Source organism: Bemisia tabaci, chromosome 2, assembly GCF_918797505.1.
Source record: "Bemisia tabaci chromosome 2, PGI_BMITA_v3".
Taxonomy (NCBI): Eukaryota; Metazoa; Arthropoda; class Insecta; order Hemiptera; family Aleyrodidae; genus Bemisia; species Bemisia tabaci.
Genome location: NC_092794.1, coordinates 55,441,628 through 55,469,558, shown reverse-complemented (window position 1 = coordinate 55,469,558; position 27,931 = coordinate 55,441,628). Strand labels below are relative to the sequence as shown.

Sequence of the window (27,931 nt, the reverse complement as noted above, 5' to 3'; positions counted from 1 at the left end):
TACAAAATGAGGCAAGCACTATTTTTTCATCGCAATAATCATATATATAAGCTCCAAGACCTCCTTAACAGTTTTGCTCAAAAATCGATTTGAATGATGATTTTTTGGAATTTGAGACTATTTGAAATCATTTAAAACCAAATATTAGTTTTTAAATTTCCCATTAGACTTCAGTATAATGATTGTACTTACATTGTTACATTTACTGACAAGACTGGGAGGGTTAATTACTTGACTGTGAAAAATCACTGGTTCAGTTGTGAGTAATCTTTTTTCTATTGAATGGGCCTTTTGAAAACATATACTTGCAGCCTTTGATTTGATTCACAACAAATACTTCAATCAATATCTTGACAACCTGTGATAGAGATGTTCAAGAATGAAGTATAAGGTACAAAAAAAGTACCATGATATGAATTTGTTCAAAGAAAAATATTCTGGAAAAAAAAATGAAAATTTTTGGAGCTATTGATCTATTAAATCAAAAGTTCATTGATTTGTATTCTTGAAAAGTCATAAATTTCAAAAATGATCTGATTGTTGACTGTCGATGCAATTGGGTGAGTTGTAGGATTTGGTAAAATAAAATCAACATTGAGCATACATTAAAGGATCATCTCTACATGTTTCCTTGAATTGTGGTAAAAACTTACACAACATCAATGAAATGGGTGCAAATCATACTGAGTGCTATACACTATCTTCTCAAGATGTTCACAAAAATCATAAATACCATTGAACGCTAGTCTTCTTCTTACACATAAATAAAATATCCCCTGTTATTTACTTAATATAATGTTTATTAATTTTACTAACTATGTCTTATTCATCTTGGTTGAAACTTTAAACTTTTTTACCTAAAACAGACAACAAAAATAAAGTAGCAATGTCTGAGCAGATGCAATTAGTCTATGTATTAATGTCATGAGCCTTCTGGTTTTTTGCTTCGATGAACTTTGACACAGGACATGGAACAGAATTTATAAAAATCATACTCAAATGGGATTTTGCCAGTCATGTCACAACCACAAAGGAAGCACCGCGTGATAATGATTGGTAATGCAGCAGTTGTCTTTGATTCTTCTTGCTGCGCTAAGATTCTCCTTTCTGCAGCAAGGGCTCTCTGAAAAAACAATGGGCAAGACAAAAGGTGACTTTAAAGACAGAAATTAAAGTTATGGGGAAAACTGAGGATAAGGTGAGAAAAAACAGTTTAGAACTAATAAGAAATCAGCTCAGGTGGCTCAGGTATTATACTGAACTTTGTAAATTCAAGTTAACTAGTTGGTCGCTACACTTGGGACTATATGACATCAGTCACCTGTCACACTCGTCATAATAACCAGAGGTATAATCTTAATTTCACTCCAACACAAAGCAGCATCATAATGCCAGACATAGGAGCACTCAGCCATCCAAAAAAAAAGAGAAAAAAAGAAGAAGAAAAAAGAATACTCCACATGTTTTAACCCTAGTCTGCCAAACAAGTTTTTTCCACTAGTTTGCCAATACTGGGTCAGTTTAGACCTGTATTTAAAATACACAGGATCTTCTTTTTTATTAGTTTTTTTTAATGCGTGCACATATTTTAAATGATATTTTACATCAGGGAAACCTAAAATTAGACTATAGGCCTAATATTTTCTTTTTCTTCGAAAGTTTAGATTGGCCGACATTTAACATATTCATTATAAACGCAAATGGCCACCGTCGCGTCGGTCGTCTGCCCATACAGCACCTGACCATTTAAGCCATCGTATCAACCCCTGTTTTAGTTTTCTTGTAGTATATAACATGATCTCTGGCTTCGATTTTACCTCAGGGATGATTGCAGCATCATCATGAGTCGTTGAAATAAAAAAAACCGAAAATTCCGCAGGAAATGGGAGACGGGTCAAAACTGACCCGGTATTGTCGTTCTCGCAGTAGTCGTGAAAAAAAAGTTTTAGTTATTCGAATTTTTTTTTTCCCAGTGGTTTTTCTTTTAAATTCATATAATTCAATGTTTTTGTAGAGCAATTTGTGAAGGTAAAGTTTCCAGGGGCAGTGGGTGAAAATTGGGCGTTCTTTTACGAAGCGCCGGGTCAAAAATGACCCATGTTTGGCAGACTAGGGTTAAGAAAGAAAGTTTATACAGTTTGTATACACCTCATAGTGAATCAAACTAAACTTATGAAAGACCAGCTGACTCTTGTCTTCTTAAATGTTTAGTAACTACTTAATTTTGAAGATGATGAGGGCTGCTCTTGGGTAGCATGCAGCTTTTTCGTTTAGTTGCGCTATTTTTTTGTCTTACACCAATAAATGTTGCAGATTTTTCAAAATTAATTAGAGGTATACTTGTATATTCTCACAAAGCACCCCTGCCAATGGTTCTCACTGTGAATACCTAATGTGGAAAAAATTTGGCTGCGTTAACGAAATATTTAAATGAAAATGTGTAAGTATAAAATAACATATTTTAATAGTAGGATTAAATTCTCTCCAAATATTTGCAAAAAAGAACATCTAGGGCCAAACTGCAGATCTGATCTTGCATTCTTTTGACAAAATCATCCAGACTGTTAAAACACACCTTCATTGAAGGTGTTGCATTCCAACATTTTCCACATAGGAATTGGATCTTTACAGGAACAGGAATTTAATGTGATAATAAATAAGAAAAAAGGGTTAAAATGAAGAATACCTTCTCGCGGTCACTAAGTTGAAGAAATCTGAGCCTATCCTCTTCCTCCTTCTCTTTCTCTCTCTTTTCCTTTATTTTTTGCTTCATTTTGCGATTTTTCTCTCTCTTTTTTTCATTTTGAGCTTTTACTAGTTCCTCAGTCAATGGCTTAGGGATGTGAGACTGAAACAAAGAAAACATGTTTTTTTCCGTTTTAATCAAATCTTTGAACTAGACAGCAAAATATCAAATACTAACACCCGGATAATATCAAATACTTCAGTCCAATCGCTACATGTAACCTGTGAAATCCAGTCAAAATAAAAAAAGAATTTTCAAATACACTATCATTAAATCTAAAGTTACAGTTTAGATATTCATATCTCTGAATTACTGAAAAATAGACTCCTAGCAAAATAGATATTGTTAATCTTATTCCCCAAAAAAACTATGAGTTAATCTGTTTTGAGATAAAAGAGGTCGACCAAAAATACAAATAGTTGAGAATTTTATTCGTATTGTTGCAGTGTTCTTAGTTTTTTTTTTTTCTTTCACCAATTTCAAGTAGCCCTGAGGGGCTGATTCTACAATTGATCCCCCATTCCTCTATTTTACATCCACTTGCAAGTGAACCTTGTTTGAGATCATCAATCTCAGGTTGCTGCATCAGAAATTGAATCCAGGATCCCTTATTCATATGGCAAGCACATCAACCACTACACAACAAGAGGCTGACAGACTTTATTTGGAAACTTGAAAGCCACCAGAGAATCATGGCGGGTTTTTTCTTGTGCATTGACGAGACATCCCCATAGAGGCGAATTTCTGACAAAATCAGCTTAACAAGGGCTCTTCAGAAAGCTACTAATCTAATGTACAAACCCCAAACCACGCCTCAATACATTTGATCATATCTTTGAAAAATGCTAACTCTCCTTTTTCAGGACAGCTTTTATACAAAATTGCTTGAAGGGTGCAAACTGCGTAGTTTTAATTTGTAGAACAGTTGAGAGTCTGTCTCCACATGCTCATCTTGTCATTTTAGTCTGTTTTGCTTTTGAAAACAGAGTTTATCCATAGAAAGTGTAAAAAAATAAATTAATAAATCAATATATACTATTTTATTTAGTTGAAGCTAGTAGAAATAAAAATATGAGGATAGCTTGTCATTCTTATACTTCAAAAGGAATGATTGACCGTGACTGAAACATGTGTATGTAAAGAGCTTTTTTTTATGATAATCTATGGAACTATCTGATGTGACTTCCATAACAATTTAGTTTTTCTTTCATCATAATGTTATTCCAATTAAGATGGCCATGGACACAACTAAGTAAAACTACTTTAATCATATGAAGAAAGGAGTACTTACATTTGTATAATCAAATTTTTCAGGAAATTCTGCGTAAAATCGCCGGAAAGTGTCTCGGGTATCTTTATTCAGGGAAACATCATATGCAGTGCGTGCAGCTTTATTCTTGTAGCAAGGACTAGCGCCAGCCTCTAATAAAACCCTGAGGAAAAGAGACAGAAATTCAGAATACGAGGATCGAATTAGTTTTTACCGGGACATGCGGTATTTTAGAGAAAATAGGCATAGAAATAGCATTTGTAAATACATTTATATACATATGTTTGTTTCACAGTGTAGCATTTCAGTGAGAATCTCCGTAAGGTAGCGTTGGGAAAGAAGCAGACTAATGCCTGCAAGTTAATTGGAAATATTGAGCCCATTTGATTTGCAGAGACGTTATGTTCACTGAGTCTTCTTCCCCCTTTTGTCAACAAAGAAGAATAAGGATATGAGGACTTCTCCAACCGAATAGCATATTTTACACTAAATCCCATGTTATTTATGCGTTTTTAGTTCAAATTGTCTCCTAAATTATTGCTGTATTCGTCTATTTGCCTTGATGATGTTTCTGTGTAACCGAAAGGCCGCGGCATTTAGTATAACCCAATGTGAGTAATAAATTCACAAATTATGTATTATCACAGCGTATTGGCTCTCATCCTAATATTTTCAATACACAATGCTGTTCAGTCCAACATATTTTAATATTCAATGATAAGGATGAAGGTAATCTACCAAGAGAACTAGAAGATAGATAGATGTATCTTCAGCTAAGTTGGTACTTGTTTACTTTTCGCTTGCAAGCGATTACGATGCGATTGTCCAATAGCAATCGAGAACTGACTGCAACCCAATCACGAGCATTAGTCAATACTGAATCACCATTGGACAACTGCATAGCCGTCGCTTGCAAGCGGAATGTAAATAGGTGCCAACTTAGCTGACGACACCTCTAGTGGGCATTATTGTAAATACTAAAATTAGAGCTAAAATTTGGGTAATACCAAACATGATGAAAATATCCTTTCTTGGAAGCAAAATGAAGCAGGGTATTTTTTTCTTCGTCAATATAGCTGTTAAGGCCTTTCCGCAAATATTTGTTGTCTGCATTTTCAGCTATCGCTTGTTCCAAGATGACATGATCTTCTTGCTCCAAAGCAGACAGAAAGATACGATTTAAATACACATCTGGAGGTGTCGATTCATCTGAAAAACGCATTACAGTACAGATTCTACATTACAGTGAAAGGAAAAAATGAAGAACTTATTAGGTGCATCATTATTAAACAGAGCTTTGAATTTACATCTTTGACATGTTGATATTGACACCTATGTCTTTTGCAAACTGTTTGATGTTTTTTTTTTTTTTTTTTTTTTTTTTTTTTTTTTTTTTTTGATACTTGTGGTTGTAGACTTACAGCTACTTCATTAAATACACAATACACCTTGATCAACATGCTACTATGCTCCAATAAAGCTGCTCTTTTCATAAACGGCTGGTGCTTTTGGCACTGTGTGAGCTCCAAGTTAAAGCATTGTTGCCTTGTTTGCCTGTCTGTTGAGTTACCTGGCCAAAAAAAACTGATATACATGGCAACAGCTTATTTTATCCAGCTCCGAAAACTCCGACAACTATTAGTTAGAGTTTTCTCATCGATAATGCTTTTTCATGGAACTGTTTTTAAATCTTACCAAAAAGCAATTGGAGCACCCCTACCTGCATATCCAAAGAGTCAACTGCACTGGTTATGGACCACAAGACAAGGTGCAAATTTAAGCAATATAATTAATATTTTCTCATTAAATTTAACGTTGAGCATGATTTGCTCAAGGGATACAAGGTCGGTTGGATTAGAAACCGGATTTTGGTGATAACTGGCCCAGTGTGCATCCAAATCAGGTTTCTTTGGACTTTACTGATAGCTGATAACATACTGAAGAACGCTAGATTCTCAGATTTTGTTTATTTTGATTAGTGTTTATTCTGTGTCATCTTTAAAATGAGTAAGTCAGGTGCGTTCTGCAATTTTCATCATGCAATCACAGATAGAGCAAAGATTTAACACTAAATATTGTTTTAAACTCGGTATACTTTGTACCGAAACTTTTGGTATGCTAAGTAAAGTTTAACAAGATCATTTTATGAGTTGTTCTCACTGTTTTGAGTGGGTTAAACGATTCAAAACTGGTAAGAAGTTCGTTGAAGATGAGCAGTATGGGAATCGACCATCTAACGGCAACTGACATTTGTCACGTGGATAAAATGCGGGCAAAAGTGCTCAAAAATGGTCGTTTTGAGCTTGCTGAACAGTGTAATATTTCTGAAGGCTCTGTACATACAATTTTGATAGAATATGTAGACATGCATCGAGTTTCAGGTACACTTGCCCCTTGATCGTTGTCTGTTGAACAAAAATCCAACCGAATGTCAATTTTCCTTTAGCTGCTTGAACGTTCTAACAATGATCCTACATTTTTGTATGGGATAATTTTCGGTGACAATACTTGAGTGTACGGCTACGATATGGAGATGAAACTCCAATCATCCTTAAGGGTTGAAAAATGTAGTGCAAGTCCGAAAAAAGAGAGACAAGTTCGGTCAAACTTAAAAATCGCAGAACACCCATGAGGTTGCCTTACTTCAAGCCACATACCAACGAAGCTAATGAAGATTTTTCAAATTTGTGAACGTAGCGTTCTTAAGTATATTTTCAGCTAACAGGAAAGTCCAAGAAAACCTAATTCGGACGCATTGTGGGCTAGTTATCACCAAAATCCGGTTTCTAATCTAACAGATCTCGTATTACTGAAAGGAACTCCTGACTAAGATATTAACGTTTTATAATACATAAATTGGAGCATGAAACGACAAGACACATTCAGGGCAGAACACAGGACATTGACACATCAAAAAAACCATGATCTTCTCAACTTATACATCAAAAAATATTACCATTACAATCTCTGGGGTATGAAAATATGGCAAACTCAACTGCGGCGCTTCCGCGCCACTGTTATATGTTGTTTACACTTTGAGCAACACACGGCAGAGAAGAAACATTGCTCAATGGGCCTGTTGCAAACTTTTGCCAGAGCAAAAATAAAATGTTGTTTCTATCCGTAAATGTCTCAAAAATCACAATAAAAGCATTGTCAAAGTTTGAAATGCACTCCTAACCTCAAAATCTCCGAGAGAAATTTGCGTTTTTTTTAGTTTCCCGCTTCAAAAACGATAACACAGCATGGGTAAACTTTTCGTTGGCGGAGTCATTTCACTCAACTCTTTTGCAATGGCAATACCCAACATAGCCGATGCTTCCCGGCTCAAATCGCAATAAGGAGCACAAGGTCAACCAAAGAGGATCTATATCAACGCGAAGAAATTGTGAATGTAAACACACTGGGTTGTTAACAAATGGTTAGAATCTCGTCCAGGCACATGTGTTTTGGCGGATTGGTGTCGGCCATGTTGAATATTGTGCAGCATCCTAGTGCACAGGGGTTGAATGGAACGACTCCTCTAACGCAATGTTCACCAGTGCCGTAGTATCGTTTTTGCAGCTGGAAGCTCAAAAAACACAAATTTCTTGCACAGATTGTGATATTAGGGGTGCTTTTCAAACTTTCCCAAAGCGGTCATCGTAATTTTTGAGACATTTACTGATAAGAACAACTCTTATTTTTGCTCTAGCAAAAGTTTACAACGGGCCCATTAGGAAGCTTGTTAAAACTGTTGTACATGATTTTATTCACCTGGACTCTAATATTTCTTGTTGGCCGGAAATTCAAATTTATTGTAACTAATAAATAAAAACGTTAATATATTGGTTAGGAATCACTTTCAGGAGGCTTTTTATTTTCCTGAATCATGTTCTACATGAAATTTTGAAGAGGAAACATAAATCAGAGTGCTTAAATTCATACTTCGTCTAGTGGTAAACTTTTTCCTGTCAAAAATATAAGTTCTGCAAAAAATATTTAGTGCACAAAAAGACACTAAGCTTTACAGAGAGATAAAACTTCACTCGATTCTAAATCCATGTTATTTGATTCCCTCTTACTAAAAACTACCCATGAAAAAACTGCTCACCGAGCATTTTCTGCTTCCCTCTTTTCCTCTTCTTCTTCTTCCGTCCTACTGATACAACATTGGGAACTTCATGGCCTGAATCATCCGGTGCTTCATTCTCTGCAGCATTATCTTCTTCAGGCTGTTCTTCTTCAGATGATGAGCTGTTAATTTCATCGAAGAAATTTCTCCGTACAGGTATATTTTCTTTTAATGGAGCCGTCTCAGCCAACACTAAAAGCCAGAAATTTATGTATTAGCAGGAAATTTAAAACCATTTGAAAATGATTTAAATGAAATGTTAGCTATTATTGTCAGACAGAAGACAGCAGTATGTATTTAAGCTGCACTTCTCATTCATATAAAAGAATTTCAATGCTGTAGCTTACTCTGAAAATACAGAACTCTTCCCCTCAAAGTTGTTCAGATTTCTTCTTGGAAAACTTTGATATAATGGATATAATCTGACAGGGCAAAGGGAATACAAATTAAAAATTGTATAATTGTCTAAACAAATTAGCAAGTCTATCTTCATTCTTGCGATACACTTAAGTTTCCACAATCAAGTTCCATCACTGGTGTTTGTAAAAAATTTTAGGTGCATTTTGCATCCATTTAATTATTTATGAAAGTGAAATAAGTATAAGGCAGAATGCAATATGTTAAAACAGTGGTGTTACTGAAAAGCTGAATATATTTTGAGTCATTGATGTATTGTTGGCCGAGTATTCTGAAAATATTTTGAGAACATATACATACAGCAACTGTACTTTAAAAGCGATTCAAACAGAATAGTATACACAATAGGATTATCTTGTCTACAATTTAGGAAACAGATCACAGCATTCATCTATCACATGTGTTGTCCCCAGTCTATTGTAATTAACGTCCGCATTTTACTGACAACTGTGATCCCTGATTGCGCATAATTGGACCATGTTAAGCAGAAAGGAACTAAACCACATATGCTATCCCCAGATTTAATTGGGCAGTTTAATTTTTTGCATGAAAACGAATTCATGAGGATTTTTGTGCAAATTTCAATGAATTTTCTGCATAGTACAAAGCAAATTTCTTGAAATTTCCAAAGAATCTGCACAAACGTTCTCTCGTAAAAAATTAAATTGCCCAGTTAAATTTGGCATTAGCTGATGTGGCTTGGTTCCTTTCTCCTAAACACGGTCAAATTACCGTTTGCCCCCTGGTGAACTATTTTAACCTCTTATTCATTCCCAAAATCGGGCTCTGCTCATGATCAGAATACCTATTATGCAGTTCCAAGCAATACCTTTTCCGTCTTAACCTTTGCTAACAGCTAGACTTAAGAGGATAATCCAATCATTTATGTATACAGTAGAAGCAGTATATGTGCACAAAATAATCAAAGGCACAATTTTTGACAATTTATAGCTTTCAAGCTGGAGTTGCTCATATCAAAAAAAGCAGAGGCTTTTTTGAGTGGATTATCTAGTTTTTAAATCTAGCTCAAACTATTCTAATAGACAGTCCTGCTGACTCAAATTATATACTTCACAAGAGATGGCTTGATATTATGGTATATTTCACTTACCACAATTGTTTCCAAAAAACATCAAACTACTAGACTCTTTTTCTATTGCAATTGGAGTTTCTTTTACTTCATCTACGTTGGGTACACAATTTTCTTCCTGTTTCTGTTGTTTCTGTTCCGTTGATTCAGAGATATTTGGTGGTTTGGAGACAACTGACAAAACTTCATCAAAATCTGAGAAAATAATTTGGAAAAAAATAACTGGTTTAAAACGAGGATTATAAACGAAAAACAAACAAACAAACAAACAAACAAACAAAGACAAAACTTAATAAAATTCTTGTAAGTCAACAATTTTTAGATGTATTGCACCAGTTTCTAGAGTTTGATTTTTTTTAGCAGTTGTCAAATGATATAAGGCATTGGTATTTATACAATTTTATGATCAACGATAGGATCAATTTAATACAAAGTTACAAAATAAGATTAAAATAAGTTACAAACTTACGCATGACAATATTTCATACATAATTTTTACAGCATATATGAAGAATAATTTTAATTACATACTTGATAGATTCATGAAATTGCAAGTGCCAGGAAGGGTCATAATCATGGTTGTTCCATAGACATTATTGTTCCCTTAAGAGAAAATGATACCGCTAAAAATATGTATGGTGTCAGCCATGAGAATCACATTGGTTAAGGAGGCCTTTGGGTTTAAGGAATGACTATGAATACGACTCTTATTCGCTAAATTTGAAGTTGCAAGTTTCAATATTTTAAGCTAGAATATGATTCATGAAAAATCGTAAGTTAAGTGCATTATTTATGAGCAATCACATTTTTTTCTGGCCAAAAAAACCTTGATACCTCCCTTTTTTTTGTCACAATTATTTTTGACGTCTAATGATTGGGGCTTTTATACATATTAATTTTAACCCTATTATGAATTGAAGTTGATGCTTCATGAAAAAAAAAAAAAAAAAAAAAAAAAAAAAAAAAAAAAAAAAAAAAAAAAAACCAGGCCACAATAATATGGTCTTTCCTTTTCAATAATATGTATTTAGGATTATCCATTGTGACAATATGGCAGCTACTTTGATCCAACTTTAAACACAGATGCAAAGTTATTCTGGACAGTTAATCAGTTTGGCCTCCCCCCTCCTTTTATTGAACTTTGTAAAAGAGCAAATGATAAGAATATTTCTAAGTGGCCTTTTGAGGGACACTCTGGATGACATGAACTGTGTTAGTGGACGGAAGGGTTTTCAAGCCTGGGTATTTCATTATTACATAAGAAAAAACAGGAACAAATTTTTATAGTTACAGATTGATAAAGCCATAGTGTATGGTGAAGTAGTGGGCACTGCTTGATAACATCATCCATTTTTTCTTTCAAAAGATGATATTGTAAAGTGTCAATTGAACGTAATGTTTTGAAAAATTTCATTGTTTCTCACTGATCTCCTGTAAGAGTCAATCTTCAGAACACAATTCTGGGACATGCGACCCAACAATGACCTATTCAGTGCAATATCATTACTATAAGCTCTCTGGGCCCTTAATTATGTATTTTTTGTAACAATTCGTTCTACCATTCGATTTTACCGAATTTCAAGATTTTGGTCTCTATCGACAGGCGATATTTTAGAGAATGAACCTACTTTATTCAATTCTGGAAATGTGACCCAGGTTTTTATACATTTTATATTATGTAATTAATGTGTGATTTATCCCACTGAAACAATTAAAAAGTTCATTTTTTGTTACATTTTGTTCTAATGATCTATCAGGCCGATTTTCATGATTTTTGCAGCTATTGATAGGGGATAGTCCTTAAATGAGCCCGTTCTATTTAGATTAACTAACAGAGATTTGCAAAGCAGGCCTTAGGGAGCGCGGAGAGTCCTCTGGAGGTTGGGCCACGGAGCAGACAAGGGGTGTAGCTCAGTAGTATAGTAATATCAATAGAATGCAGCTTACCATAGACCAAGACTGATTTCAAACAGTTGTAGACTCTCTTTACTTCATTGAAGGTTGCCCTTTTAGTGTTGAATGGAATTGTACGTACACGAGGGTCTGCTTTATCAAGAGGAGGGTTTTTCCCACCAAAAAATGCCTTCTTATTACCAGGTCCAACAGCCCGATAAAATATAAAATCACAGGAATCAATTTCTTTGGCCCAAGTTGCAGTTATTTCTTGAATATGCTGTAAATTGAATATTAAAAATGTAGAAATAAAATAACAAAAAAAGACCCTGTGAACTCAATAGAAATAAACAAACTTACATTCTAAGCCCCATGATTTTGTTGAAAATATACGAACATACATTGTAACATGAACAATCTTACAATGGTAATGAATTGACACTACACTAAACCTTGGATTATCCGAACTAATGTGGTGGTCCGCCGGTTCGGATAACGAAAAATTTTGGATAATCCGGGGGCCATTAGTATTCCTTAATTTTATGCAACATAAGTGTGACTGCCACCACTGATATTGAAAACAGACTGATTAGGAAATGTATGAATGCAAGATGCGTAGTCCGATCTAATTCATTCAAAGGTACAAAGGTCAGGAAATCCGAGTACATCTGTGTTTGGAAAACAAACAAGCATGTGGTGGGTTGAAAGGGGTTATGAAAATGGTCTTGTTCTGAGAAAGTGCAAAAAATGCATTAAAAAAAATTGTCCTCCCAAAAATCGTTCGGTTAATCCGGAGTTTGAATAAACCAGGATTCAGATAATCCGAGGTATACTGTATCTGCTTTTATCTTGTTTCGAGGAAAATAAAAGAAAACTGCCCAAACCTCCAAATTTTGAAATGAAGAAATGCTCAAAAGCTAATTAATTAAAATAGATTGTAAAAAATAACAAGAAAATTTGTTGGCTTCTTGCCAGCTGGAACAGAATGATTTAAAAACGAAACAGGTATGACACAGAACGTTTTTTCATTCGTCATTAAAATTCTTAGTAACAATTCAAGATCTTTGAGCAGAATGGGCCTGTTGCAAACTTTTGCTAGAGCAAAAATGAGAGTTGTTTTTATAGATAATGTCTCAAAAATCACGATGAGTGCATCGGCAAAGTCTGAAATGCACTCATTACTTCACAATCTGCGTGAGAAATTTGCAGTTTTTTGACCTTCCAGCTGCAAAAACGATACTACGGCACAGGTGAACATCTTGTTAGAGGAGTCGTTCCATCGTAGGCAATATTCATCATGGCCGACGCCAATCCGCCAAAACACGTGTGACAGGACGAGATAACATAGTTCATATTTTCCTCGCCCGCCTTGATTGACCTTGAGTTCTCCTCGAATTACGCACGGAACTGCGGAAGCGTCGGCCATGATGAATATTGCCGACAATGGGACGACTCCTCTAACAAAATGTTCACCTGTGCCGTGGTATCGTTTTTGAAGCGGGAAGCTCAAAAAGACACAAATTTCTCACGCAGATTGTGAAGTTATGTCGAGTAGATTTCAGACTTTGCCGATGCGCTCATCGCGATTTTTGAGACATTATCTATAAGAAAGAACTCTTATTTTTGCTCTAGCAAAAGTTTGCAACAGGCCCATTGAAAAAAAATTACATATAACATGAGGATATTAATGTATTAAAGGTGAAAAATTAAAACTCATAAATTGAAGCTTGAAAAGAAGAAAAATCAAGGCCTGAAAAAGATTATCAAATTAACACAAACCTGAGCAAGTATAGTTTCATTATAACGTCTCAGACTGGCACCAGCGCTTTTGGCAAAGGATCCTTTATTGTCATTCGAGCTCTGGGAGCTGCCTTGCTTTTGACGAACAGTGTAAGAATGAAATGTTTTATGAAGAATAGGCTCGCCATCTGAAACATACAAAATTATTCTCAATGTTTAAAAAATAACATTCAGACAATAAAAAAAGTATGTATATGTGAAAGCTGATGCAATTATCATATTCTAAACTAGTAGTATTACTAATATACTGTGCAAGATGTTTCAAAAGACACAAGTTTATGATCATACCATCAGCCAAGGTAAAGCCATGACTCTACGTTACATAAATTGTTCTCATTATACAGAGAAAAATCTTGCTTTAAGCATAATTCCCCTCATTAAGTTAAGAGTGAGAATACTTCGTGTTATACAGAGTCATGACATTATCTTTGCTGATCATATGATCACCAACTTGTATTCTATTGACTGATGCGTCTTGCCCATAGACTTATAACTCACACATTGTGTTATATGTCTATGGTCATGCTGCTTTTTTCTTTGTTTCAAAAGTCGTGCATCATTCCCCCTAACTATTTTCTGTGATTGAAATGTTGACTTTTAAATTGCAGCAGTCTTCTTCACTGCAATGAGCCAACATTTAGAACTACCTCTTATTTTTTGGACGATTCGACAATGGAGCTACAAAGCATGGAGGCAAATATATAATGATAATGAAAACAAAAATCTCTTTTAATAATTGGCAAGTACAGCAGAAATAGAACAACTTCTTTGGCCTGATGTAGGACCAAAATGCATGCCATTATTTCTCCTGTACAAAAAGGTGTTACGATTAATGAATCTAAGTTCTCAGCCCCTTCCTGTTGAACTTGATTTATTATTATTATTTGAAAATCTGAAATATGATAGGATCAAAAACAGACTCAAATTTACCTTTGAAAAGTGCGGCTGCAAAATGCCCTCCTCCAAGCATCATGATTAAGCAAGTAGGATTTTGAACCAATGCTTTTGCTCTTAGCACTGATTCATTTTCAGAGACATCCTCCTGCAAGGTGAATAAGATAGAGGATGACAAAATTCTTATAAGAATCGCTAGGGAGAAAAAATGAACAATTATCCATTGGAAAGTTAAAATTAGATCTCTCTAAAAATACCAGCCTCTTAACTCATTGACTATTATAGTGCAAACTTCAATTTTTCTCATTCAAGCCAATTTCAAGAAAACCCATCACATAATTTATAAGCCCCTTCAAAGCAAGCTATCTGACTTAAATAGAGGTGCTCAATACACGAATTTTTTTTTTGGAATTGGAACCTTTTTCAAGGAAAGCAGCGAGTGAAGATTGCTTGTTTCATACATTACTTGATATGATTAAACATTTTCGACAGTGAATGAGGTTAAACAGAGCTTGAGACACTATAATATCTATACTGTAAGCTCTAAGACCTTAATTTGCATATATGGTAACGCTTATTTCCAGCGTTCTGCCGGGCTGATTTTCATGACTTTTGTAGCTATTGACAGGCAATCATCTCTAGATGATCCCCCTATATCCAGATTTTGAAAATATGACCCAGGTTTTTCTATATTACATGATAAAGTTGCAAATTTTCCCACTAAAACAATGTAAATTTTTATTTTTTGTCACAGTTTGTTTTAGCATTCTACTGCACCGATTTCCATGATTTTTGCAGTTATTGACAGATGATAGTCTTCAGATGAGCCCACTGTAATCCGATTTTGGATATAGTACTCAGGTTTCTTTATATAAGAGTAGACCAGGGAGCCTAGAGGAAAGGGGGCAAAATTTGAAATTCCCACTGATGAAAAATGGCAGGAATTTCAAATTTAGCGGAAAATTGAACAAAGCAGGAAATGCTGAATCTTGGTCTGTTAGTAGGGTAAGATAAGTGAATCGAAGGTATACTCCTTTACTAGACTATCCAAAAGCGACGAAACGCTCCAGTCTTGGCGTAAGGTTTGAAATAAATTACGATTTGTTCATGCGATTCTTATTGATCCAATTGCTCCCGCCAGAAGGTGATTGGACAAATGAGAGTCGGATGAGGAAATCTTTTAATTTTTTTTGGTCGTTCTTATGTCAAAGCGCGCCTAAGAGAGCGCGAAGTGCCCTCTGGACGTTGGGCCAAGTGGCGGCCAGGGGGCATAGTCCCCTAGTACTTAACTAAGCTTTATTCAACTTGGAGTTGTCAAGTTAAGAATATGTACCATGCACAGACAGGGGAAGACGCATACATTCTGAGGACAATTCTACCTTGAAAAGATGTTTAAAACTGATAAAAAGTTAGCTAACCTATCAAATAACTAGTTTTCAATGGCAATGCAAATCAAAATGAAAAACTGATGTCAGCTTAGCAGTCTTTGAATCGGTACTTTTGAAGTGTGGACAATCATGTTGAATTGCTTCAAGTTAGTGCATGAAAGCATAAAACTTCCAAACATTACATTACATCCTACCTTGTTTCATTCCTCGCATTTTTAATGTGTTAAGCATGTTATGCTCATGAAAGCATAAAACTTCCAAACATTACATTACATCCTACCTTGTTTCATTCCTCGCATTTTTAATTTGTGATGCCACTATTATACCTGAGTCTAAGTGTAAATAAGTACCTTTCTTGATGAGAACAGGCATCTGTAGAGTGATAAAACCTGATTGTTTGAATTTTTAAACAAGACTCTTGCATCCTTGGACAGTTTTTCTAACTTAGCATTGGAGTCATCATCGCTACTGCTTTCTGATTCCGAGCCAGAGATACTAGAGACATCATCTAAAAATTAGATACATACATCAGACAAAATAAAAACAAAAAATACATAATATGTTTGTCGACACTTTTCAATTTTTTCCCAACATTCATTTTTCATTTCATAAAACTCTATTTTTCGATCTCAAGTTTTCTTTACTTCCAATTATTCAGTCCATCTTTTTTTTAAATTAGTATTAATTTTTTAGTATTTAATTTATTTATTTACTTAGTATTTAATTAATTTTTAAATGTCTGTAATTATTAGTATCGTCAATTGACTTTTGGAGTGCAAGTGTTAATTTACTTGTAAGGTTTTTGAATTCACGAAATTTCTGAACAACAGGGCTATCTAAATTGTCTGTAGGGATAAGGGCAGTAATAGCTCCATTAGCCTCTGTAAGAATTTCGTTGAAGTCAATATTGTTAGAATTACCAGATTGATTTAAAGAAGGTTCATTTCTAGGGTGTGGCGGCGGCATAACCTCACCCGGCTTAAGCCTAATCACGTGATTATCCATGGTGCCACACCGATTACAGGCACCAGGGAGTTTCTACACTGAGCACCAATCACATGTTCTAATGTTTTTGTAGCACAATTTGACACAATGTTTATAAGAGTTTCACAGAATGAGATAAGATGGGAGTCGAGATTATTAAGAGCAGTGGAGCGTAGAGACGACCGTCTCTGATCTTGTTGATAACACGACTCGATTCAGTCCATCTGCATTAATTTTAATTACTAGACTTGCAACTGATAGCTTCATAGATTATAGCCAGCCAATCATGTGTAGACTTGTTGTCTCACCACCCGTAACATCAGCGAGTCTATATCAGCGTGCGCTGCGCCCAAATGGAGGTCTTTTTCCATCCCTCAGACCCTCTCTTAACATCTTTCAACCAAAAGGTTCTCCTATACCTTTAAGACACAAGTGACTTGTTCAAATCCCTTTTGTCAAGTGGCTCAACAGGAAAGTGCATCATTGCGTGAATTCTCGATATTGTGTGGAAACTCGACAAACTTTTCATTCGCTTCTCTTTTCTAAATTTTGTGCAACGTATACTTGTTATCTCGGATCAATACAGTGAAAAACATTATCTTAAACTTTGCCTCATTTGTTTTCATCCCGTTGTTTGCGGTTCGTTGGTTCTACGTTAATAAAAACCAGCTGGTGCCCAAATCGGATATTATAAGTACCTATTTTGAACTTTATTTTTATCTCACCACTATTAACTCTAAAAATGTATCAAAACCAGTCCATAACTTTAACAAAGTTAGAGTGCAAAGTTACGAAAGAGAGATGCTTTTTTATTGGAATTTCCTTCAATTGTGTAAGTTCTTTCTGTTCTGACTATAAAGGATACTTTTGCATAGGTACTTGCTTTACAGAAAGTACTGTCCTCGTGCAATCGTTGTTATCATGAAAAAGAGAGATTTTTTTGTGACTGCAAAAAAAATTTACATTGACTCCTCCTCTATTAAAGAGGTAGCTCAGGCTTACAATATTTTTTTAGGATTGCAAAATGAATGATATGGGGTCAGGAATGAAAAACAGAGTCAGGACCTCGCTAAACTGTGTCCCTTTTTAATAGTATCATCACTTTCTGATATATGTAATGACATGGAGGTATGGTTATGTTGAGAGGATAAATTAGGAGGAACAGGACGGTTTTTCTTTTTTTTTGGGGGGGGGGGGAAATACCTAGACTTGCGCTATTTCTTTCAGGATATTTAACTGAGGTCAGTACCTATGACTTTTAAAGCAACTAGCTTACACAGCTAACTATTTCGTAGCTCACAATTAACTTTAACTGGGCTCGTGAAGTTTCAAAATAAAAATGAGAATGGACCTTAAATACCATTGAGGGTTTTCACCGAAGCAAAATACTGAAGTATGATTTGGAACAATAAGTGAGTATAGGAGCTTATCTGGTGCCCAGCTAAAGTATTTAGTGAATGTGATCATAATTCATTTCAATGATACCGGAGTTGATCCAATAATTCAGCAATGTTATAAAGTAAGATTATATACCTTCAAATTCTTCAAACTCCTTTTCAGAGATTGGATCTCTTTCTTTTAAACTTAGTTTCAAATTGTAACGATGCCAATCCGCCTTAAAATGCTGCCGAAATTTATCATGATCAGTGAAAGAGCATTTGCAGACAGAGCAACCAGTCTGATTTGATTTCGTAGTTTCTTCTGATGGAGGTGAGTGAGTTTTGAGGGCTCCAGCTAAAAGAAAATTAGAATGAAAAATAAATATAACTGATCATTGGGGAAAAAGGAGGTGAGGGAGAAGTAACGAGGGGTGGTCCTGTGGTAAAAAGTAACTTGTATGGTTATTATTCGGAGAGTTCAGCAGGAAGGAACCAAATCGCAAGTTGGGACTAAGATGGAGAGGTTTGAAATTCTATTCCTCCATGAGGCTTGCAGTTAAATTTAAAATGTTATTCCTTATTTCACAATTAAAATATTTTTTCTTATCTTTGACTTATTGGCAGGAGAAAATCTGAGACTATTAGAGCTCAAAATTACTCGTGACCTGTGTATGTTTTGTAGCTTTGATTACATAGATGATTATGTTATGACTTTGTACAGGAACTTATTTGTCGACTTAAAACTTGGATACAAAGGCAAAAAAAATGCGCTCCAGTGTTCAATTTTTTCAAATTTGTGTGCCTTGATTATTCGAATTAATCATAGTACGGAATACAGAGGTACTGGAAAATGTTCTACCTGCACTGCTCACTTCTTCTGGTTGTGACGAGTTCAAATTCAGTAATGCTAGCCCATCTAAAAGAGACTCAAAGGTTTTTGTTCCAATTGGAACAACTTGTTTGACATCCATCAGCCACTGCAACAAAAATGTTCAAAATGAAATTTGAGAGAGATTATTTATTTAGAAACAGAAAATTCTTATAAGATGCTTCACTTTTTGTGGGATAGGAAGAAACAACTGGACATTACTGATGTTAGATTCTAATTGGAGGAGGTGAAAATAATCTAAATTTTCGTTCTCGATTTGTTTACTGTCAATACTGGGATTCTCCTTTTTTCTGCCAAATTAATGGAATCTGATAGGTACCAATCAAACGTTAAGCACACGGTAGCTTGAATATGTATTCCAATTTCTGATAGGGTAAACATTTCAATTTTTGTTGTATTTCTGATTTGTGATCGTCTATAAATAAAGCAATCTTATTTTTCAGAGGCAAAATTTTTCAGTAAAGCGATTTCGGTCAAGTTAGATAAACATTTGATCCCGAGATTAAATTTTAAGATCTCAATGGAAAACTATCTTCAGTATTCTACAGTATAAAGTGTAAGCTGTTCAGTCGATTCCCCTAAGCACAGAATGCAAAATTGCGTTATAATTCAGCAGTTTACTGCCGTGAATGTAACAGATTAGATTCTTGTATATCTTTCCTTCAAATGTGTATTTTTCCGCTGAAAACTTCAATTCATTGTTATTTAGGTTTGATACAGCATTTTTGTCCAAAAATTTTCATAAAATTTCCTTTATGCTCTGGTCTCAATGACTCAATTTTCAATTTTTTCTGACTAAAGTTTGTATCCTGCGCACTGGACTGCATTGCACTGCGCTGGATTATTGCACATTGATGCCTGGAGTCAAGAAATTTTAAGTCCGATGTAAATCTCCACGCGGGTTTCATTTTGTTGAAAGAGAACTATATAACATTTTTCTTGAAATCTATGATGAACTTTCTAATTCACAAGATTTTGAAGACAACCTGAAGCGTACTATTAATCCTCATTAATTTTCTCTCTCTCTCTCCCCCCCCTTTTTTTTTTAAATTACTAAATTGCTAAATGGAATACACAATTATTCACGTAAGCAAGCCACCGTTTTTTTATCTGTCTCTCCCTCTTAATTTATTAATATGAACTGTTACTTATTTATGACCTTTGTGTTCCATGAAAATTATTGAGAATCACTATGAGACATACTATGTAAGGATGTAGTTTCAGAAACAACTGATGTGTTATCTGGATTAATGCCTTCTCCCAAGCAAAACTATTATAGAAACTAACAAAACTTCAGTTTCCCGAGAATAATTATCAGATACTCATTAATTGATTTATATGCCTAAAAAATCATTTTGACTTGATAAGATGCTATTGAGAAAAATTAGAAAGCGAGGAACTGAATAAAAACTCAAAACTTGTGTTATTTAACAAATACCTTTTATTTCAAGTTACTGCAGCGAAACGAATTTTTTGCCACTCCAAAAGATAAAGTAATTATATAGGGTCGAAATTGTGATTATAGTCATCTCTCCTACTAAACATGAATTGCTGAGCTTAATTGCAGCCTCTTTGTGTTTGATTTTCAAGACATAGGTGCATTTTTTTTTCTTTAACATATTATAAGAGCTGAAAATCTTAAACCAGCATTGAATGAGTGAAAACACTCGAAAATTTCTATGGAATGTCTGAAAATTCATTTTTTCACATTAAGTAGAGGCTGAATGTGAGGTACGAAGAGTGTGCTTTCAGTTTTCAAGGAGAGATGAAGGTGACAAAATTGGAAAAATGAAAATGATAATACTAAATTTACATATAGAATTAATCACATTTAAACCCTAAAAATTGGGAGAAAAAAAGCTTAATCATTAATATGAGGGAATTATGTGAGGCTTTGTAAGATGTCAAATTAAATTGGCCATTATCAAATCCTTTTGCAAGCGAACTGAAACTTTGAACTTCTAAAGCCCACAGACACATGTCTACATTTACGATCAGTTCTTTGTAGGTCTGGCAATGTCGTCATCAATCCGTAATTAAAAAACTTATGAAGTACAACATTTGGAATACCTGAACATAACAATTTAACAAATGGCCAAATATTTTAAATTAAAGCTAAATTAGGTGAACATTAAGGCACTTGGAAACAGTTATTCTAAAGATAAGGGGTTAAAACACAAGACATGAAATACTCATGGACACGTCTTAAAATAAAAGAGTAAAATATGAAGCTAACTCATTCATAACATTTGTTTTCATGAAGGGTAAATAGCTCAGAGTATTTTGTCCAAGAAGAGAAATTTAAAAAAAAAGGGGGGAAAATGAGGACTTTCAAGGGTAATGGAACTTCTCATTCTAGACAAAGAGAGAGGAGAATGTTCAATTTTTAAGTGCATTAACCGTGCAGACGGTTCTGACTAGTTGATGCTTCAAGATAAAAGGTTCCAGAAGCAACTTGTAAGACTTTCATTTACTACAAAGTGCAACAATGATATTAACAAACTTCAGATGAAATGTATGAATAAAATTGAGTATGATGACAGCATTGCACAAATTAAGGTACAAAACGACCTGTGTAAATGGGTTGCTTTGAGCAACAGGAAGCACCTATTTACCTGTTCTGAACAAGTTTTTAAAATTACTAAAAAAGCTGAGTGAATGTGACAAAACTAAAGTAAGGACACAATGGCGCAAAATCTTTCGACTCATAATGGCATAAAAAGAATCAAAGATTACAGCTGTTTTAACTACTTTTTACAATGTTTGTTTTTGAAAATTATAAGAGAGAAAAAAAAGGAATGGCCATTAAATCAATGATGAATAGTGACTTGCAAATTGAAATAATCAGCATCGAAGATTTAAATACAAGAGGAACAGAGATAGACAGAGACACAAGTAAATCACAAAAACTATTTTAAAAACCATAATAATAGGAACAAGGAATGCTTTTACATTATGGGGAAAAATGAGAGGGGGTAAAAGAATATCACAAAAATCCAGACCTTGATAAAACTCGGGTTGAATTTAAAAAGGACAATATATCAAAGAGATTTGACAAAAATGACAAACGGGGAGTTACCATTATTTACTAGCGCGAAAAATTAAATTCTCTACATTTATAACTGATGTTTAAGATGTACAGCAGATCACCACAAAAGCAGATCAAACCATGACATGACCAATTATGACGAAATCAATGATGATTTTTTTCTTGTGGCTTTTAAACAAATGGTACAAAGTTCGCTCAGATTTTATACAATAGCTTTACAGTTTTTACATTACTGGATGCTACTATTGCTATCTATGAAAAGTTTCATTAATAAACAAATAAGTTGAAAGATGAGAAATTGATTCATTTTTACATCAAAATTGAACTTGCAGAGATGAGAGAGGTCCATGCAAAATATCTTTGTACGTAATTAAGCTGCAAATGTCCCTGATAATATGTCTTTTACATAAGAATGCTCTGAGTAGCTACTTAAAAATACTTGGACAATTCAAAAATATTTCATAAAAATGGCAACATAGAAAAGGAAAAAACGAAGAAAAATGTGTTTAAACTCATATTGAATTCCCAACAAAGGAAATCAACAAGAAATTAAGACCAGTGGTATATTTCTGATATCATGGGCTTGATAACACCTCATCTTAATGACAGGAGCTCAGTGAAAACTAGCAAAAAAGATTTCTCTTTTTTGGTACTGTTGCTTGCTTGTTTCTTATGCAGTATGCTAACCGTGTGATTTTGTACATGGCAATAATTGTTTTTTATTGAATAATGAATGGAAATTAATTTTATCATAAATTATCATTTCAAAACTTCATTCGGAGTGCAAAATAATCGGTAAAATCTTCAAATCTCACCGGTACACAATTAATGTGGACATTAAAGTACACTCTCGATTAGGTAACAGTTGAATTTAGGAGAATTTTTTCTAGCTTTTCTTCAAAAGTATGCATAGGATTCCCGAAAGTACTGGGATTGGTGCCATGACTTTGAAACGAAAGCAGCTCCCTAACTGGTTGTGGTTGCAGCAGAGAACAGCTCATTTTCCATTGATTGGCATTCTGGCAAAATTAGCTGAACAAAATTACCAGGACAGGTGATATACTTGGAAAAATTGATTGCTGATTTGACAATTCAATTGTTGACAAAAATGACTGCCATGTTTCAAATGTACATTTTACAATAGAGGAAAGCTAATAGCATTTTTTAATTCCAAGATATGAAAGCATGTTTATAAGAGCCGATTCTATTTTAGTAATTAGTGGTGATGAATCACTCCATATTTTTATGAATAATCACTGCTAAGCAAAAATTAATTGGTGAATGAAAAAAAAAATGCACTAATCAGTTGTGAATGAGGAAGTATTTATAGAACAATGCGTTCGAGCAAATTAATTTTCCCACAAAAGGAAGCAGGAAAGCAATTAAAAAAACGTAGGTACAGTTCCAGCCATTACTCCACTCTGTACTCTAACTATACGGATTGAACTAGGAGATATTTAACTCTGGTCTCATTATTTTTCCTACTTTTTCATAATGCCAACCAATTAATTTATATGCATCATGATAGAGTCAGAAGAATATCATACAATATACAGAGTGCTATAACTGACAAATTAAGTATGGGTTAAAAGAAGAATCAACAGGACTTGAAAGGCAACAAAATTTCACGGTGATCATGAAACAAGCGACTGGCTATGCTAATTTTCAAAAAACGAAGGTAGGTACAAGAAATGCAAAAAAGGAAAAAAGAATTATGATCGACAACAATGGGGGTCGCCTTACAATTACAGAACATCATCATGAGATATAAGTTTAGGAGGGGTGTTGGTGAAATCACCGCTCCAATAAGGTTCTTAACCTAAATATTTGTACTTTGAGGAGGCATAGTGACAAATCCCACTAAGCTGGTAGAATTATTCATCAGAATTAGCTGCAACAAAAAATTAAACGGAGCATTTGCAAGTTCTCTAATACATTCAAGAAGCTAATGTATGGAAGGTGGGCTAAAAATAATTATGAAATTTCGTAGCAATACGTGCTTGTCAGTCCAATACGGACCCATTAAGCTAGACTGCGGTCATAAGGCCATTCCAGAAAAATTAAAATGGCAGCAACAATGGGTCCAATGATGAGCGCAAACATGTATCCCAGATGAAACTTTGGGCCAGGCTGCCTGAAAAAGAGTCAGTAAAAAGCAAAGTGGTAACAGTATAATTTTACTTCCGGATATAAAGTTTTAAACAATAAAATCCAAAATTCCATTATGTTTATCCGTAATTCTGATGTGCTTCTTCCGATTATGACAGAGGGCTTTTGACAATTCTATGCCTCTTGATGGCAGAAATCTCAACTAATCAAAGGTCACATAAATACTCCAGGAAAACTGCATAGTTTTCAATTAAAATATTTAACTCCAACAATTGAATTTTTTCACTGACTGACTGATTGGAGCAATTAGTCAATTTAGCAGAATGTATAAGCTTTACATATAATAGTGTAAGTATAAACGATTTTGTTAAAACTTGGTAACAACGACCTTAAAAACGACCGTTAAAAAAGCACTTTTCAAAAACTCTTTAAAAAAACTTAGAAAACTATTTTTGGATATTTTTTTAAAGTAAGTTACATGAAAGATTTGTGAAAAAAAATACAATTTTTTTACCAGTTTTAAAATTATTTGATTACACTTTATCTCTGGTATTTAACTTTGAAATACCCCAAAAGGATTCCTGCATCATAATTTTTAACTGTTTTCTGGAGAAAATGTCTTTTTAAAATTTACAAGCTTTTTAAAACTTTTTTTTTAAATAGTTGTTGCTACTAGTAGGAAGGTATATTTTGAAGTTAATGCCTGATACAAACAAGACAAAAATTGGAGGAAAGATTTTTCAAACATCTTCTTTGCACCTTGGTCAGCCTTGGGAAACAATCAGTGTGATCAATACCTACCAACCAGTATCGAAGTGCTACCAGTTATTTTTAGTCAGTTTGAAAAAAATCTACAGGGTCCATAAACTTTTCTGGGCGTCATTTTCACCACCCCCCCCCCCTCCCAATATGTGAGTTTAATTCTGGGCGCATTTGGCACATGGTGTTGGGGAAAAGCAGAAACTGGCTGCTAAGAAATTCTCGGTATGAATTTTTCACTTTTACTCCCAAAAACTTACTACGAACTGCAACCTTAGACTCTCTTCCTCCTCTGTAACACAGCCTCAGTTCCCCCTAACTCCTGGAGCAATAAGTATTTTATGGACAGTCTTTGATAAGTACATTTTTCAAAGGGGAAATATCATTGATGAAATTGAATAATGGCGTAACCTTTGGCAATGTCTCAAACTCTTTGCTCTTATTTCATCTAAGAAGAACAAACATACACTATTGCTTGACATTTCCGCAGAAAATCACACAGAAAAAAATCCAGTTTTTAAAAAAGTTTTTAAAAAAATGACTTCCAATATTTTTCTATTGAGAAATTGCTCTATAACAGGAAGTTTGCGGCATGGCAAATCGCAATTCGCATCATTATTGTTTCACCGTCAATATGTGATTATTGATAAAATAGAACAATAGAATATTAAAGAAAACGTGTCTTCTCTAATATACACTTAGGTTAAGTATAGGACAGTGGAGAGGAAATGGATACATAAGATGAGAAAGACAGTATTTGACACTTACTGTGAAAATGGTTGTGGTGGATTTATTCCAGGAACATCACTATCCACACAAACTGTTTGCCATGTGAGTGTTGACATACCGATCCCGATTAAAACGGGGATGAAAAGCCATTTCACTGCCTCCCACCACTGCAGTAGATACGTCAAAACTTGCAGGTCACCGGTTTCCCCATGAGGTCCCCTGCATCACGACACTTCACTTACTTATTGGATAATGCAGATTTACTTACTTGTGCTTTAAAACGAAAAGAGTTGAGCACAAGCTAGTTAACCTGGTACCATCCAACAATTCACTACTTTTCAGATTTTATAAATATGAGAAAGAAATGACACAAGAGGTAAGATTTTGTGTAGGTTAAAAATTGAGAATAAACGTGTATTGGATAAAGTCTCATTTCTCCTGGTTCTTGAATTTTTTTGACAACACAGTAACAGTAGAAAATAACTAAATACTGCTGATGGTTTGGTGGTTTTTTTTCTACCACATAAGATTAGCAGGAAGCAAGTGTGCAGAACCTCAGGATATTGGTTATTTTCCTTCACTAGACATTTTTTCTATTCAGCCAAATTTTTGCATTTCCACAGAAACATTTATCACTTCTCAAAGAATAGATAAAAAACATCGATCAACAATTTTCAAAGATATTGCAGGCTATTAATACTTGCCTCCCCACCCACCCATATGAAAAGATTCACCTGCCATCTGAAAATGACCTATTATACTCAAAAATACTGCAGAGCATCATAGTGAGCAGCCATTCATAAACAGTGAAAATCTTAAAAATTTCATGACTGCTGACCATTTCAAAGAGATTTTTAACAAATGCTCTTCACGGAAGAGCTAATTAATGGTCCGTAATAGTTGGGATGTTGTGCAAAAGACTGATTTGATATTGAATCAAGTAAAGTTTAGTCAGCATGTCAGAACAGCAAGTTCTGAAAATTTCAAAGGTGGGGGGCCAAGAGGGAGGTAGAAGAGATAATGAGGATGGTTTGGTAGTTAGTTATGTCAGCAACGAAAAATTTGTCTGTTACATCAATTTTTGTGCTAGCGGATGATACGACGACAGCCTTGGTTGTTGGCAAATCAATTCATCCACGAGTTATGAACTGACAATGTAGAAAACACCTTCTCTGTATATTATGGTTTTGAATCCAACAGTATTGTGATTATCAACTTCAGTTTAAAAACGGGCAGGTAGTTGATTTCAGACACATCAATCAATGTAGGCTGGCAGTATGCCCATCGTTCGCTTACTTCAGCCAAAATGCAGCTCCAATGCTGACATCCTGCGGCCCGATTATTGAAACTGTGTCACCCTGACACGACAAGACATAGCCCTATCTAAACCATGCAACATATCGCAATTCGATGTCTAATCAGGCTGTTTTAAACTTTCAATAATCGGCCCGCTGGAGGCAGCTCTGAAACCACTCAACAATGGACTGGAAAGAGAGGGTAAATAGACAGTCAATTTCCATCATCATTGAAGCAGCACAAAAATAGGATGAGAACCAAAAATGACATTACTTTTAATAAGGAACTTACATCGGAAAGAAAATCCTTTCGCAGTCGAAACAAACCCAGCTTTCACGGAGGAGTAGATCATTGAGGAAAGAACTTCCCTGAAACTTTTGCTGTCTGCAGTGCCAAGAATATTTAATGCAGCCTACGCCAACATTAGAGAAACATTCAACGACCGATGGAGCAACTTTAGAGTCTTGAAAAGCATAAAAGGGAACGTATCGTTTCCAAAATCGTTTCGCAATCAAAATTCAAAACAAAACGAGGAAAAAATTCAGAGGTTAGGGTTTGCTTTATGACGTCATCGTCAACACCAGTCATTGACGTTTCAAAAGTCCAGCCCCAGCCCCCTCCCTCCCTTTAACTTCCGAACGGTTCGAGATAGAAAAAAATGAAACTTTGGGAATGTTCCTATCTTTTGGGGGGTTCAAAATTTTGGTCCCCCCTTAGAGAGGGCGGGGGGCCCCCAACTTTTCTTTCTAATGGCAACCCCTATCTTGTGATACCTCATTCTAGAGTCCCTTTATACCTCGAGTCCTCATTCGAAAGAGCATAAGAATTTTGGAGCAAACCGCAGATCAATATCTTAATTTTTGACCGAGTTATGATAGGTCAAAGGTCAAATTTGACCTATTTTCAAACAATCATAACTCCGGTTCAAATTATCCTAAAGAAAAAAATAAAACGGGAAAATTTACCAAATTGTGTCCGCTTTTAAGTAAGAATTGCAGAAATTACCTCGAACTAATTTTAAGGGGGGGGGGGTTTCGGACCCCCAAATGCCTCAATTCAAGGACATTTAATTTTCCCGCGAAATAAGCCAATTTCCCCTAAATTTGCCTCCACATTGTCTCAGTA

General features: G+C 34.8%; 1 protein-coding gene across 4 annotated transcripts; it reads right to left on the bottom strand.

Annotated features, from left to right (window-relative positions):
- Window positions 1-17: 17 nt before the first annotated feature.
- Window positions 18-27,342, bottom strand: LOC109034239 (tRNA endonuclease ANKZF1). Of its 4 annotated transcripts, none has more exons than XM_019047275.2 (14): window positions 27,098-27,342; window positions 18,835-18,952; window positions 18,130-18,330; window positions 15,963-16,120; window positions 14,261-14,372; window positions 13,310-13,458; window positions 11,585-11,810; window positions 9,659-9,832; window positions 8,110-8,322; window positions 5,024-5,225; window positions 4,038-4,179; window positions 2,687-2,848; window positions 996-1,123; window positions 18-358 (listed from the first exon to the last, which is right to left on the bottom strand). In XM_019047275.2, the coding sequence occupies exons 2-14, from the start codon at window positions 18,944-18,946 to the stop codon at window positions 343-345; spliced, it is 1,995 nt and encodes a 664-aa protein (XP_018902820.2). In that variant the 5' UTR covers window positions 18,947-18,952; window positions 27,098-27,342; the 3' UTR covers window positions 18-342. The 4 variants fall into 4 exon arrangements, with proteins under 4 accessions (XP_018902820.2, XP_072151978.1, XP_018902819.2 ...); XM_072295877.1 differs by lacking the exon at window positions 18-358 and adding an exon at window positions 25,550-25,729 and having other exon boundaries at window positions 602-1,123; window positions 18,835-24,047; XM_019047274.2 differs by lacking the exon at window positions 18-358 and having other exon boundaries at window positions 602-1,123.
- Window positions 27,343-27,931: the final 589 nt, after the last annotated feature.

What these genes read in the sequence shown, in the direction of transcription:
- LOC109034239 (XM_072295877.1), bottom strand. Translation starts at nt 18,946, where the DNA reads ATGGATGTCAAACAAGTTGTTCCAATTGGAACAAAAACCTTTGAGTCT. An exon ending in AGGGAAGCAGAAAATGCTCG is followed by an intron (nt 5,226 to 8,109) that starts GTGAGCAGTTTT and finishes TGCGTTTTTCAG; the next exon opens with ATGAATCGACACCTCCAGAT. An exon ending in AAAAATTTGATTATACAAAT is followed by an intron (nt 2,849 to 4,037) that starts GTAAGTACTCCT and finishes TCTTTGTTTCAG; the next exon opens with TCTCACATCCCTAAGCCATT.